At 41.1% G+C, this 16,109-nt stretch overlaps 1 protein-coding gene across 1 annotated transcript in view; it reads left to right on the forward strand.

Moving 5' to 3' along the window:
• The first annotated feature begins 13,413 nt into the window (after positions 1 to 13,413).
• Positions 13,414 to 16,109, forward strand: part of LOC126416987 (protein bark beetle) — a 355,587-nt gene continuing 352,891 nt past the window's right edge. Inside the window, exon 1 of the mRNA XM_050084872.1 lies at positions 13,414 to 13,437. Coding sequence (XP_049940829.1) covers positions 13,414 to 13,437 — 24 coding nt within the window. The remainder of the gene's footprint in view (positions 13,438 to 16,109) is intronic.

A 16,109-nucleotide genomic window follows, 5' to 3' on the forward strand; every position in this document is an offset into this window, starting at 1 on the left:
TACATAACACCAATTTTAGAGACTTTATGCTATTTCATTTGCATTACATCCCTGTTTTACCTAATTTTGCTCATCTTATTCTATTGGTTCCTACATGAAACATAATAGGAGGCAAGAGCATTGTTGTACAGACTACATTGAATACTGGTTCAATGTTGTCTTTCTCCAGAAGATTTCCATTTCACTTTCCTGAAAACCTGTGTTACATTTCTGTATTGTTTGTCCGGATGTGTTATAATATTTGTGCACCAAGTCTCTGAATTTGTTATATGTGTACTGTTAAGCCTGATTGATACAGACTACTAACACTGGAGCTGTATTTTAGAATTTGTAGCACCAGCATATTATATGCTCTGCACTTTGCCAGAACCTCTAAAAGAGTCAGAGATTTCCTTAAGCCCATCTCACACAGAGTAGAGTAATGTAATGCACAGAACAGTAAGAGACAGAAATTAGAAAAATTTTATTAAAACTCACACTGCCACAGGCAAATTCAGTCATGCCAGAGACTGGGGCAGAAGCAGGAAGGAAGCCATATGCCGCATGTGGATCGGGTTGATGACACTGTCTGCTAAGTAAGGATATGCATTTAGCAGAAAGGAGACTGCGATAGAAAGACAAGCATATTTATTAGATGTAAGACAACTGCAAGAAACTGTATCTGTTTCATAAGAGCCCATTTTGAGGGAACGACACAGCAGTTAACAGCCTGTTAAGTGAATGTTGCAGAATGAGGACGACACATTCGGTCATTACGAACCAAGTCTTGTGTCGTAGTCTCATGCTAGCTCTTTTTAAATGCTCCAGCACTTTTCATGAGCACTTGCTTCCATGATTATGATACTGCAGTGGATTTATGTCCTGATGCTCGAGCAAAGTCTGTGAACTACATTATTTTGTGGCCTGTTGGATGCACCTTAATTTTTAAGCAATGGTTTTAAAAAAATAACATTTTTACCATTTTTGTTTTTAGATTACAAAGCCAGACTAAAAAAATTCTTAGTTAATTAAACTGAACTGACCTTTAATATTCCTGAAAATCATCATCTGAACAAACATTCTTCTTCTTTCATCATCTTCCTCCTCCTCCTCCTCCTCCTCCTCCTCCTCCTCCTTCTCATCCTCTTCATGTATAACATGGTCTTCACTACCATCGAGAACATTACTTATGTCACACTTCTTGAAAGATTTAACATTAATATCTTCTCCCACTCTAGACCACAGTTGTTTCATTCACTGACACATTTGTTTGGTTCTAGGTTGTTTTAAAGCTCACTTTGGCGTGAATTCATGTTGGGTTTTGTCCATAATTCATTTGTTCCATTCCTATCTCATCTACACTTTGAATGGTTTATTTATTGAGACATGAAGAGTTTGCAGTTTTGAAGCAAGTCCTCCCGGAATAACAGCAAGCTCTTTATTTCCATGTCTCAGTTTCTTTTTCACAGAATTTTTCATATGACTACTAAACTGATCTAGCACAAGAAGAGAACTCTTCTTCATTAAAACACCTTTTCTTCCTTCCACACTCTGTTAATCCAAAATTTCATACCAGCCTCATGCATCCAATCCTTGTCATGTATGTGATGATGTATTTCAGAAGATTTTGGCATTGTTTTGGACTTCAAAATGATCATTGGATTAAGCTTAGTATCGTCAGCACAACATGAAAGGACAATGGCATATGACATTTTTTTTATATCCACTTGTTTTTGTAGTTAAAGTTTTAGCTCCTTTCATGGCAACAGTCCTGTTACTTGGCACAACGAATGTCAGAAGAGTTTCGTCCATATTTGCTATTAGGCTTAATTACGCACTGTTTTTCTTTCAATGTTGAATAATAAATCGATGGAAAGATAATATTTTCTCCTCATACACTTGTGGCATTTTCTGAGTTATTTTGGTTTTGGTTCATTTGCTAAGTCCATGTTGCTTCGTAAAAGTGCAGCACTAACCAATTCCACCCTTAAAGTCTGTTAAGTACCACTGTAGATCAAGCTTACTAGATTGTATTTGAATAATTTTTGTGTTAATTCCATTGCCATTTTGACAGTGTCCTTAAATCCATTTCAGTATGGTTTTTTCTGTTGGTGGAGGGCCTAAATGCCACTCAGATGCTCAGTTTCTTTGTTCTTTTGCCTATGCTGTTACTTTCAATTTGTGACCTACATCATGTCAATACCTTTTATTTTTTTCCATTACTAACAAAAATATTGTACTGATACCTATAACAAAAATCACTTTAAATTCAAATTCACTGGCACTGTAGAATGGTTTGTAATGGCTGAGTGGGAGGAAGACAGTGTTAGCAAGCTTGTGAATCCCCACAACTCATGTTCACCACATCGGTGCATTGCTACTGCCAGTTGAATCCATAATTGCCAGACAGAGATAGGTTTCCTATGGCATCGAATATATGGCCATTTTTAAGACTAGTGGGAGTTTTAAATCAAACATGGACATTTTTATGTTAATTTCAAGCATAACACACACCTGAATTTTGGAGGCAATTTTCCAAAGAAAAGAGTGTGTTATTGTCTGTAAAGTACCACAGCCTAAGATGTACTCAAGATGATGGCCTTCATCTGATGAGCTTCATGTTGCCCACTACTTACCATCACTGATCCAGAAACCAACTGTCTAGCAACAACACCACATTGCAGAGTGCTGCCAATAGCGGACTTCAACACAGAAGCCAGCAGCAAGGCCTGATGGGGATTCACGTTCCTGTTCAGCAATCAGGTGCCCTCAGTGCTGAAGCCTACCAGGGTTAGGGAGGAGATCAAGCAACCACACAACTAGTGGCACCAGTTACATTGCAGATGGGTCATCATAGAATTCAGAGTGGGACCGAGTACTCTCCAGCAGCCAGCCTGAAATGGCCGCACTGCTCGCCGGCACTCCACTGTTGTGCCAGATTTGCTGACATCTCCTGGGCGTACAAACGCTGAGCTGACTGAACAGACATAAAGTAGAATCCAGCACACAGTGGAATGAGCAACAGCTGAGGCTGGTGCAAAAGAACGATTACTTTTAATCATTGTGAATATGTAACTGAACTCCGATAATGTTTTGTTATCATTGTTGACACTTCAGATTCCTCTGCTCGGACCTCTGTAGTAAGTTTCATTGTAAGTTATCTAGATGGTGCACATGATTGTTGGCTTGCAGGGACTGCAGAGGCTATCTTGCATGCACAAACTCTCACACGGTGAATGAGTCGGGGTGGAAGCTAGCAGACTCGTTAGATTGTGTGATTGGTAAGGCATGCAAGTTGACCGATCTGCAATCTTTCTCGAACAATTTTAAAGAGACTATTTGGTAAAAAAAATTCTCACATATCTCATAACTTATTCAACAACTTCATGATGAACTGCCTGTCATTTTGATAATACTAATAGTTTTTGTGATAAGATTAAGTAAAATACCACAAGAAATTCGAAAGGTTTGTATTGAAAAATGGGAGTCACTATGAATTTGTGTTTGGTGCATGCTAGGTCATATGTTACTGCATAGGAAATGTAGCTAAAATATTGAATTGTTCTTTAAACTTGCAAGGATGTTGCTTCCTATTTACAGTCTCAAGAAAATGGATAGTGTGTGAAGTGCTCCATTCCCAAATGCGTAAACTATGCAAAAAGCCAGAAGGAATATTTGTAACATCCCTTGCATCTCATAAACAGTTTATGATATCGGAGAAAGATTTTGGCAAATGATAGCATGCAAAGAGGAGAGTATTTTGCCATATTATTAATAAGCAAAACTTCCATCCCTGCCACAATATTGAAGCAACTACAGATTTTTTCTGTGCAATAATGTGATTTTTAAGGGCCATCAGTTGCTGCTGAAATTACACGTTATTATTATGCCAAGAATGGGCTTTTTCATAAACTATGTACTTGTCTTGCCCTCAGCTGCTGGTTTAATAATATAAGTGTTTTCAGGATTCTGCCGCAATTTCAACTGCAAACGAATGTTAGTGAGATGAATATTCATAAACTCTGCTGTGTTATGGCAAAAGAAGTGGATTTTAACATGGCAACAAGAGAAGTTATGTATTACCCAAAACTCATCACTGATGTTCCTTTGAAGAAAGAAAAGGAGTAAGAAATCGAAGGAAAATAAATTCTTACTTCTGTTGGAATTTTGGCGGAATTCTTTACCTCAGTGTATTTTTAATAATAAATGAAAGATACTGAAGGTGGACAAAGGATTTTCTTTTTGCATTTCATATACCTGAGAAACCTCAAAGCATTTCAATTGCAGAATCTTGTCAACTACCTGTTAAGATGTAAGCAGGTTGTCAGTATGTTGGATGAACTAGAAGATGTGATTCAGTTTCTCCTGGTATATTTGTCTAGCAAACAGACCGCGAGTGTACTGCCAGTTCATAGTGTCCAGCAAGCACAATATTCAGTGATGAGACATGTCTCCATCATCAGATGCACTGACATACTGAGCTCTTGAAGGTGCATACCCGTCTTATATCCCCCCCCCCCCCCCCCCCCCCCCACACGCGCGAGCCGTCCCCTCCGAGTGTCGGCTGTACCGGTGGCGCTAGTGTTTGCTTCTGTGGCAGTGTTGATGTAGTTGCTCTGTCTGCCAAGGCCACCAGATTGTTTTGTTTGCTGAGAGTCTCTTTTAAGTTAAACTCAGTGCTCGTTCTCTAGCCTTGCTAAGATTATAACTGCAATCTTGGTTGATGAGATCATCCATGATTAAAATTTCAATGGCCTCTCTAATAATGCTGTCTCGGTACTTTTAAGTCTATGCCAAGGTTGTAGTACATTTGTAATTCATTGTGTGATTCTCAAACTGCACTCTACTATTGCTGACTTGTTGGGGTACGTCAGCCGAGTGTGCGTCCGGTCTTCTTGCCAACAATCGATGGTGCGCACTGTTTGTCCAATATATGTCTTTCCATACTGGCACAGAATCTTGTGTATGCCTGCCTTCCGCAACCGTCTTCATCTTTGGTGGTCTCCAATAATGACTTGTTTTATTGGGTGTGCAAAAGACATTTTTTACTCGCTGCTTCTTCAGTATGTGTCCAATTTTTCCTTGCAGTGTGCCAGTGTATGGTACAAGAGCAGTGGTTGCCTCTTCCTCCATGAACTCTTCCATCTCACTGTTGTGATGGGGCAGAGAGTGTGCCTAAACTGCCATCTTGGGTACCATGGCACAGACACTCTGCCTCTGAGATAGTGTGAGCCCTGTGTACTAGTGTTTTTAGTACCCCATTCCTCTGTATAGGGTGGTGGCAGCTGTCTGCGTGCAAACAGTGTGCATTTTATCCTGATACACACTGTGGCCCAGGGTGCTATCAGCTCTTCTCTTGACCATGACATCCAAGAATGGTAATATTCCTTCTGTTTTGATCTTCATTGTAATTTTGATGTTGGCATGTGTGGTTTTTACGAGGGACGTTCAGAAAGTAACCTCCGGTTGATTTAAAAAAATACACCAAGTTAAATAAAAATATTTTAATATATACATCTTACAACTACATCTTTGCACTATTTTTCTACATAGTCTCCATAGCGATTGGGGCACTTATCGTATCTCTTCACAAGCTTTGAAATTCCTTCTGCATAAAATCACCCGCTTGTGCCTGGAGCCAGCCTGTGACCGCATCTTTGAGCTCTTCGTCGTCATCAAACCGCTGTGACCCGAGCCATTTCTTCAAATGCATGAAGAGGTGATAATGACTTGGCGCCAGGTCTGGGCTGTAAGGTGGATGGTTGATAACGTCCCACTTGAAGGACTCAAGAAGGGCCGTTGTTCTGCGAGCAGAGTGAGGACGGGCGTTATCGTGCAAAAAAACGATACCGGAAGTCAGCATATCACGGCGTTTGTTCTGTATAGCCCGTCGTAACTTTTTTATTGTTTCACAGTACACGTCTTGATTAATGGTCGTACCACGTTCCATGAATTCAACCAACAACACCCCTTTGGCATCCCAAAACATCGTTGCCATCAGTTTTCTGGCAGAAAAATCTTGCGAGGCTTTTCTTGGTTTGGTAGGCGAATTTGAATGTGCCCACATCTTTGATTGTTCTTTTGTCTCAGGGTTCACGTACTTAATCCAGGTTTCGTCACCGGTCACGATTCTGTTTACCAATGGTTCTCCTTCGTCCTCATAACGTGACAGAAAGTCTAATGCAGAGGCCATTCTTTGAGTTTTGTGGTGGTCGGTAAGAATTTTGGGCACCCATCGTGCACAGAACTTACGGTAACCCAATCTTGCTGTCACTATCTCGTACAAGAGAGTCTTGGAAATCTGTGGAAAACCAGTAGACAACTCCGTCATTGAGAAACGTCGATTTTCACGAACTTTTGCATCAACTGTCTGAACGAGTTCGTCAGTCACCAATGATGGTCTACCACTCCTCTCTTCATCATGAACGTTTTCTCGTCCACTTTTAAATAAACGTACCCATTCACGGGCAACTCCTTCACTCATAACTCTTGGTCCGTACACGGCACAAAGCTCACGATGAATAGCTGCTGCAGAATATCCTTTGGCTGTAAAAAACCTTATGACAGCATGCACTTCACATTTGGCGGGGTTTTCTATTGCAGCACACATTTCAAACTGCCACAAAAACTAAACTAGCGCAGGTACGACGTTCACTCGACCACGGCTTGATGCCGACTGACCTGTTGAGTGCGTGAACGCACAGATGGCGTCGCTACTCCCCCCACAACCCGCACTGTGACCAATCGGAGGTTACTTTCTGAACCGCCCTCGTAAATGTGTAAGGAAGTAAAGAAATTTGTCCCTTCCATGGGGCCAGATGACAACCGTGTCATCCATATAACAGAAAAAAAATGTGCGTTTGCATTTGGATGACACAAGGGTTTCCTCCTTGACGTACACCACATGCAAATTCACGGCCACAGGTGAGATTGGGCTGCCCATTATGACTCCTTCCATTTGTTCATAGTATTCTCCGTTAAACAGAAAATATATGGAGGTCAGGACATGCCTGGAAAGGTTGGTCTTCTCATCAAATTACTGACCAACAAGCTCCAGTGTCTCTTGTAGAGGCATCCTGGTGAATAACGAAACGATGTCAAAACTCACCAGGATGTTTGAGTCTTTCACCCAGAAGTTGTCAAGCTGTTTTACAAAATCCACAGAATTGCAGATGCGGTGACAGTGACCAGCTTTGATTCCAGGAACCCCGGTCACGTGAAACTCAACTTGAACGTTCCTTACATGACGTCCTGAAAGTCACGAATCATGGCAGTTAGGTAGCTGCAGTGTTTCTTTACTTCCAAAAGGCATTTAGCTTATCACCACACTGACACTTATTAATGAAAGTACAATCATATGGGTACCAAAGAAAGTTAATGACCGCATTGAGGATTTCTTGGTATGGAGGTCACAGAATGTTACCTTGGATGGAGATTCATTGATAGACGTACAAAAAACTTCAGATGTGCCCCAGGAAAGTGTGTTTGGAATTCTTACTATTAAATGTTTGCTGGTGATGTAGTTCTTAATAATTTAGTACTGTCTAAAAGACTTCAAAAATGTTCAATCAGATTCCAACAAAATTTAAGTGTTTCGAAGATTAGTAGCTCACTTTCAGTGTTCAGAATTTTAAGATTGTGTACTTCACTTAACAAAAAGACACACAGTTTCCTATACTGCAATATCAATGAGTCACAATTACCGTCAGTCAACTTACATGAATACAAAGGTGGCAGACTGTTTCATTGGTAGTATATTGGGACAATGCAGTCAGTCTACAAAGAAGACTGATTCCCAAACACCTGTGGGACCCATACCAAATAGAACTAACAGGGGTATTAAATGTATATAAAGGTGGACAGCCCAAATAGTTGTAGGTTTGTTTAGTGCAAGGGAGGGCACCATACAAATGCTTATAAACCTGAACTTGCAGATGCTTGATGATAGACAATAATGATCTACATCCACACACATACTCCACAAACCGCCATATGATGTATGGCAGAGGGTACCTCGTACATACTACCAGTCATTTCCTCTCTTGTTCCTCTCGCAAATGGAACAAGGGAAAAAGACTGACTATATGCCTCTGTACAAGCCCTAATTTTTCTTTTCTTTTTCTATATAGTCCTTACATGACACGTATGTTGGTAGCCATAGAATTGCTCTGTGGTAAGTTGCAAATGCTGATTCTCTAAATTTTTCAGCTGTGTGTTGGGGAAAGAATGTTTCTTTACCCCAGGAATTCCATATGAGTTCATGAAGCATCTCCATAATATTCACATGCTGATCAAATCTTCCAGTTACAAATCAAACAAAAACACTTCTTAACTACTTCGATTTATTCCTTTAATCTGACATGGTGTGGATCCCACACACTTGAACAGTACTATCCTGTGAAAGCCTCATTATAAACTTTCAAGAAACCAGAGTCTGATTCACTTTGCAAGTCAAAAAATACTGCAAACAATTGTCTTGATACATGGCTTTCAGGATTTTGTGTGTGAGAATTGTGAGTTGGGTTTCACACGGCCCTGCTTGTTGGCATGGTGGTGTTTGACCTGTTGCTGTGTAGTCTTTCTCATTACCTGTGTTGATCTTATTTTCCTGAATGTAGTGCTTCTAATATACAGGGTGTCAATAAATCATCTTTCAACTTAACAGTTTAATACCTTTAAAACTATACGAGAAATTAACAAGTGGTTTTCAAAATGTGATAAATCATAAAGTTCCATTTCCTCATTCATACACATCATGTGTGCACCATTAGTGGCATGGATAATGTCTAGTTAGAATTCCATTTCTCTCCACGTATGATTCAAAATTTCCACAGTGACATTGTGAACCTGTGCCATCAAGTCTAACCATGGTTCAGTACACCAGATCATTTCCAAAACCTCACAGGAAGAAGTCTAGTGATGTGAGGCCAGGGGATCTTGGCAGCTGTCAAATTGGAGCACCTTGCCCAACCCACCTATCCAGAAAATTTTCGTATAGAAACTGATAGACATTTAATGACCAGTGGGGTGGTGACCCATTCAGCTGGAATATGACATCAGGTTGCAGGTATTCCAATCAAGGCACAGCAAACTCTTGTAACATGTCCACGTAAACACTGTTAATGGCAGACTGATGCAACTGTGCATCAGTCTGCACCAAACATTCACCTTGGGACGCTCTCTTTCCATTTCACGTGTAACATAAGGATGCTGTGAGCTCATATACGAACATTAAGACGATTCTGTTTGCCGGATACATGAAACGTTGCCTCATCGAAGAAATATACATTTTCTAAAACGGCGTTGTTCGCGCCAGTCTTGCTCAGCATGTCCACTGCAGACTGTTCGAACTGAGGTTTGTCTTTAGGCTTTAATGCCTGAAGCAGCTGCACCCTGTAAGGATATAGCCGCAACCTCTTATGCAAAACATTGTGCACTACTGTTGACCGTCTCATTTCCAACATTCTGGCCGCCTTAAGCACCGATTTTGTTGTACTACTTGCAAACGCGTGTCGCACCTTGTCCACATTGGCGCCTGAAACAGATTGGCGACACGCCCCCTTTTTATGGAGAACACTGTTTCCAAAAATGACGTATGCCATGCCCGAACAGTTGGTCGGGACCGTAGTTACCTTCCATACCGTGCTCGAAAGTTTCGTTGCACTTGGCAATCGGCTGACATCACTATGAACCCGACCGCTCACTGAGCTTCCTCTTGTGGCGTCCACTGTTTATCAGGTTTAAGTTTGCATTACCTGGAAGCCATAAAAACTGATTACATGTTGAAAACCATTTTCTAATTTCTAGTAGAGTTTTAAAGTTATTAAAGCCTTAAGTTCAAAGATAATTTATGGTGACCCTGTATTTCACATGGCGTCTGCTATTTTTTCTGGTCACTCCTGTTTGCAAAAATATCGCAGTCTGTTACAGGATCCTTCAAAAATATTCAATAAGTTTCATTCGCTTTGCCTAACACTGATTTCTTACGGTTGCTCCATTTGATATTGCTTCGTAGTGTTACCCCTAGGTATTTATACGATGTGACGTACCCAAGACTCTTCACTAATGTAATCGGATACTTTTGGGTTATATCTATTCGTTATAGGCATTATCCTTCTGTTAATCTCATTTGAAGATAACTACAACTCATTAGATCAACTGGAATTTTTTTAATGTCTGTCTGGATTTCCTTGAGGCTGTTCTATGACGAAGCTTTCTTGTCGCCAACAGTAGTCAGCCATCAATCTTACATTACTACTGATCGTTCATTGTATATTATTTATGTGTAGTGAGATCGTTGTGGTTCTATTGCGCTTCCTTTGGGGCACAACAGTGATTGTTTAGAATCCGTCAGTTCTGTACATTGTCGAACGCCTTTCGGTTATCGAAGAATACGGAATTTGTTCACTTCCATCAAATGTTGAGCGATCTCGTATGTTAACAGAGACTTGATTTTCACACGGATGACCTTTTTTTTCTGAATCCGTGCTGATTGTGCGAGAGAAACTCCTTTTCCTCATAACCGCCGTACTGTTTGAGCTTAACCCTTTGTTGCCTGACGGTACTTAAAAGTACCAGTTAGTTTTGACTCTAATTATTTTCTCGTGGTGCAGTTTCGTGATCTGAGAGCCTGTCGGTACGTAACAGTAAATCTGCTCTACTGTTTCATAGATGTTATTGTGCAATACATAGACCTCTCTGGCGGTCAGAGCTTGAAATTGTTTTTCGCGCGCTGCTGTGAAAACAGAAGATTGTATGTGCTTGTTTCCATGGTGTTGCCTGAATTTGTGCGCAATTTATTGAAACTTCCGTTGAGTTTTCCATTGTACGTACTTACCTTCTTTGTTTTTTTTATAATAGTTTGAAGCATTACGTTACAAGTGGATGAGATAAAGTGGAAAATATAAAGCGGACTTATTAGTACCGTCAGGTTGTGCGAACACTTTATTGTAGCAACAATGCGTTACCTCTCACTAGTTGTTCTGTCCACTTTTTCTCACACAGAAATCGGTAAATACATTTGACTGTGGAACAATTAGAACAAACAGGAAAGGTTTGCCAGGGAATTTACCTAAAGAAAAATGTCTAAATCAAATCACAAAGAATCATCTTTAGACCTAACAGTATTTCAATGGAAGGAAAATAAAGTAGTATATTTTGCGTCAAACTTCCATGGCATTGAACAGAGCGTAGTGACAAGAAAACAGAAAGATGGAACTAGTAGGACTATACTATGTCCAGTAATTGTATGTGATTACAATGAAAACATGGGTGGTGTGGATCATGCAGACAGATTACATTCAACTTATGGTCTTGACAAGCGATCAAAGAAATGGTGGCACCGTGTCTTCTGGGGAGCAATAGAAATTTCTTTTGTCAATCCTTACATCATTTTGAGTTATCTACATGTGGCACTGCCACTGCTGGAATTCAGGTGTGCTGTGGCACTAGGGCTAATGAATGAACAGCAAGTGCCAAATCTCAAAAAGAGAAACTCTGGTAAAGATGAAATAACTCTCCCAAAGAGAAGTAAGGATAACTTTTCTGTTCCGAAGGATGTACGTCTTGGCAACCGAAGAAACCATTTTGTAGTGTTCAGTTGTAAAAGAGGACGATGCGAAATGTGTGCGAAAAATAAAATTCAGTCGAGACCACATTCACAATATAGTACATGTAAAGTGTATTTGTACTGCAATGAGAAAAAGAACTGTTTCCTACAATTTCATGAGGTATCACTAACACTAAATATGTGATATGTATATACTGTCAAAAATGTATAGCTAAGTTACTATGTATTGTGAAGTTGCTCTAGAATAAATTTATGCGAAATTTAAAAAAAAGATTCAGAAATATCATATTTAGGTTAATTAATTTTCTAATGTAAAAATATTTAATATTTATGTGGAATAAGGTACAAGTTATAAAAATTGGAGCATTTTTCTGCGCATGTTGTGATTCTGTACACGGAGTCTGACGGTACTTCTAAGTACCAGGAGAGAAAAAAGTTGTGAAAAATAAAATAAAATTTTACAAAAAATCCTAGCGTAATTTGAGGCCACAATAGCATAAGTTCTGCAAAGAAAATGTTAAAAAGTAAATTTTTTCTTATGTCAGGAAACAAAGGGTTAAGATAATATTGCGCTGTAGCTTCTAACAGACTTCAGCACATTGTGTAGTGTGCTGTTGACAAACAATGAACGTGTGTGACAGATATGAAATGCGAATACGTCGACAAAGGTAATTTCAACATAGTCTTATCGTCGATGTACTACCTTCTAATACCGCCTAAATCTACGCGCTCTCTGTTGCCCGTCGCAGACTCCGTAATTTACCGGTAGCCGGCTGCGCGCGCACCTGTGGCAGTGGGTGGGGGTCAAGCGGCAGTGCTGGAGGGGGAAAGGTGCGATCCGCAGTCGTCCTCAGGCGCGGCCGTTCTCTCCAGTAGACGAGTGAGTAAGGACGCGGTGGGTGTGTGACGATGGCGCAACGGTGCCGTCGCAGTCATCGTGTGCTGTGGTGCTTGGTGGTTCTGGTAGCCGGTTGCGGCGCCCAGCAGCCGGAGGCCGAGCTGCTTCCCGCCGAGGTGGCGGCTGGTGCCGAGCTGGTGCTGGCCGCGGGAAGGCGCTACGAGGCGCGGGCGACGCTCCAGGTGCGCGGCGCGCTGGTGGTGCAGCCGGGCGTCAGCATCCGCTTCGCCTCCGGCACTGCGCTCGTCGTCCGCAGAGGCGGCGTCCTGCGCGCACAGGTAGGTGGCGTCAGCGCGCACCGGCCGCCGGAGCACCCGTTCTCTTTTAAAGGGTAGTGTCGCCACTGTGATGGCGTAGCGGGTATGTCGGCAAGGCATAGTGGAGATCACACGCTCTCGTCGCAAGACTACACTGAGCAGAAGACAATTGTTTTATGATAGTAGTTTTACGGTGCTCAACATTGTGATTATCAGCGCTCTTGCTGAATAAGAATATAATCTTCCCTCAAAAGAAAATGCCTGTGGCGAAGGCCTACAGGCAGCAGTTTGAGAATGTCTGGCAGTGTCAACACGCTGTGTGGGCGGCGTTCCCCAAGATCAGGTTGTAGGGAGAGCCCAAGTCTGCCAAACCACACCAACGCTAACAGACTTTCCTCGTGGTTTGCGATCATTACGAAGCATTCTCTTTTATTAGTGGCATATTCACACTGACCTAATTGTGACATTACCGATGTTGTAGTCTGTAGACCGGTTTGATGCAGCTCTCCCCTCAAGTCTTTTAATATTTGAGTAACAACTACTTCTATTTGGATCTGCTTACTGCATCCAAGTCTTGCTCTTCCTCTACAATTTTAGCCGCTACGCACCCCTCCCGCTCACACACATTTCCCTCTGATACCATATTAACTATTTCCTGATGTATCGTGATGTGTGTCATCAACGTATTTCTTCTTTGAGTCAAGTTCGTTATGGATGATGAACATTTAAAAGAGGTACATTACTAAGAAATCTGTCCATCCTGAACGGACAAATAATTTTAAAACTTCAAGTTGCGCCATTATAAGAGAACAAAACAGTCAAAAACTTAAATCATGAGACTGTATTTGACTGGTTTAACACTGGCAGAAAATCGGTTGGCACAACAACTTTGCGAGTTGCCAAAATCGCTCGATCCTGAGCAGTCCAGACAATACTAACCAATATGGTACATATTAAACTATTCATCCTATCAGAATGGATGGTTAAGTTTTAGATTAGTGCCCGTTAGATTATTAGCAGAAATACAGAAATTTCACTAGACAAGCGAGGCTTGAACACCCATAGCGTTAGTTATACAATACATGGTAATAAAAAAAATTAAAAGGCCGAATCACTGCAGTGACATAAAACACTGGAACGCGAAGTACACGAATGAAGACAAATTTCTGCAAATTCATTCACCGAGTATTGACGTGTCTCTACTGGGGTGGGAATAAAAACCTACCAAAGACGACATGAAGCACAAAAACAAGATTGCGACGGCCGCACTCCGTTTTGAGAGAGAGACGTACAATAAAAACTGACGTCTGGACCACGTTGAAAGCGAAACATCAGACACGCATTTGTTCTAATGTCAACGGTTTCCGAAATACAGCCGTCAGGGAACGAGACCATGTAGGTGTTAATTTACTGACAGATTGCCATGTATGTTGAGTTTTGTTTCTTAGTTCTTAACCCAACTTTATGTTTAAAAGGACTGTGCACTCCAGGTTTAGTTACCACGTAGCAGTGCCTACACGAACTATAAAATAAATTGCGTTCAGTTAGCCTTTTTAATTGAAGGATATAATTCCTGAACGCAAATTAACAATAAACTACAAGAAGTATTGCCGTGATTATTTACTATAGCATCCATCTCACTCACTCCTGTCAGTTTCAGTTATCTACATGTTGGAAGCCACTGAGAATTGTGTGTGTGTTGTGTGTGTCGTCAACCGACGTCAGCCTTATCCTGAAATATCCTGTATAACAAAATACTTATTCGCTTCAAGAAAAGCGGAAGGTACGTTAAACAGAGAGAATATAAAATAAATTGCCGTTTGTTTTTAGAAATGGATCCTAGCACGCGTGGTTTGGTAGCATAGCTGTTAGCAAAAGCGGTTCACTTTCCGCCTAGGGCCGTGACTGGCAAGGGAAACTCCACATCGCACCGCCCTCAGGTTTTGTAGTAAGATGGGCCCAATGGATAGCCCTTTAAAAACTGAACGTAGATCAGCCGTGAAAACGGGAAGAAGGTGTACTGAACAGTGAAAAAAGAAACAGTGAACGGTCCAAGCTTAAGGCGTGCTACATAGCGCAGTTGAATAGCACGGCTTCGTGGTTGTGCGGTGGACGACGAAGTTTTCACAAAATTATGAACTGTCCGTCCGGTCATTGACGCGTCTGTTCGCTTCATTCAAATTTGTGTCCGTGACGTGTGGTGTAAGGAAGGGACCTCCAGACATACTAACCTCCTATTTGTTATGCAGAAGTATCGCGTGTTATGACTCGTGTCCCGATTCGGAAGTTTTCTCTCTTACATTCCTTTGTTGGAACATAGTTCACATCCGTTTTTTTTTTTGTTTTTGATTTTTTGTTTTCGTTTTTTTTCATATCTGAGAGGGGTCTATGCGGCATCTTACGTGGTCTCACTATTTATAACATTTACTTGCCACAGTAATGTATTCGTACCACATTACTCATATTCTAAGTGTATAGTATGACAATTGCCAAGACTGCAGAAGGAGAACAGACGCGTCAAATGACCGGACGGAACATTCATAATTTTGTGAAAAAAAAAGGGACTCGAGGGAGGTCGTTCACACACACACACACACACACACACACACACACAATTCCAATTCTCAGTGGCTTCCAACATGTAGTTACAGTCCAACACGGTGACCACACAGCCACGATTCCTTTGTTCTTGCAATTCACTCCATGTTGCAGATCTTAAGCTTCGACCGTTGACTATTTTGTTTCTTTTTTCACAGTTCAAATACACCTTCTTCCTATTCTCATACTTGATCTGTGTTTAATTTTTGACAGGCTATCCATTAGGCCATCTTACCACAAAATCTGAGGGATCTGCGATGGGGCGTTTCCCTTGTAATATTTATTGTTGTTGTGATCGTCAGTCCAGAGACTGGTTTGATGCAACTCTCCATGCTACTCTATCCTGTGCAAGCTTCTTCATTTCCCAGTACTTACTGCAACCTACATCCTTCTGAATCTGCTTGGCCTCCCTCTACGATTTTTACCCTCCACGTTGCCCTGATGATCCCTTGATGCTTCAGAACATGTCGTACCAACTGATCCCTTCTTCTAGTCAAGTTGTGCCACTAATTTCTCGTCTCCCCAGTTCTATTCAATACATCCTCATTAGTTATGTGATCTACCCATCTAATCTTCAGCATTCTTCTGTAGCGCCACATTTCGAAAGCTTCTATTCTTTTCTTGTCTAAACTATTTATCGTCCACATTTCACTTCCATACGGCTACACTCCATACAAATACTTTCAGAATGTAAGTCTCAGTATCAGGGGTATTATCTTCCCAAAGATATGAGCGAATATTGTGAAATGAAAGAATGTGTAAAGGTTTTTGCCAATAATCCATTTTCTTTAGACGTAAATAATGAGTA

The sequence above is a fragment of the Schistocerca serialis genome, chromosome 8 (assembly GCF_023864345.2).
Source record: "Schistocerca serialis cubense isolate TAMUIC-IGC-003099 chromosome 8, iqSchSeri2.2, whole genome shotgun sequence".
In the NCBI taxonomy this organism is placed as follows: domain Eukaryota; kingdom Metazoa; phylum Arthropoda; class Insecta; order Orthoptera; family Acrididae; genus Schistocerca; species Schistocerca serialis.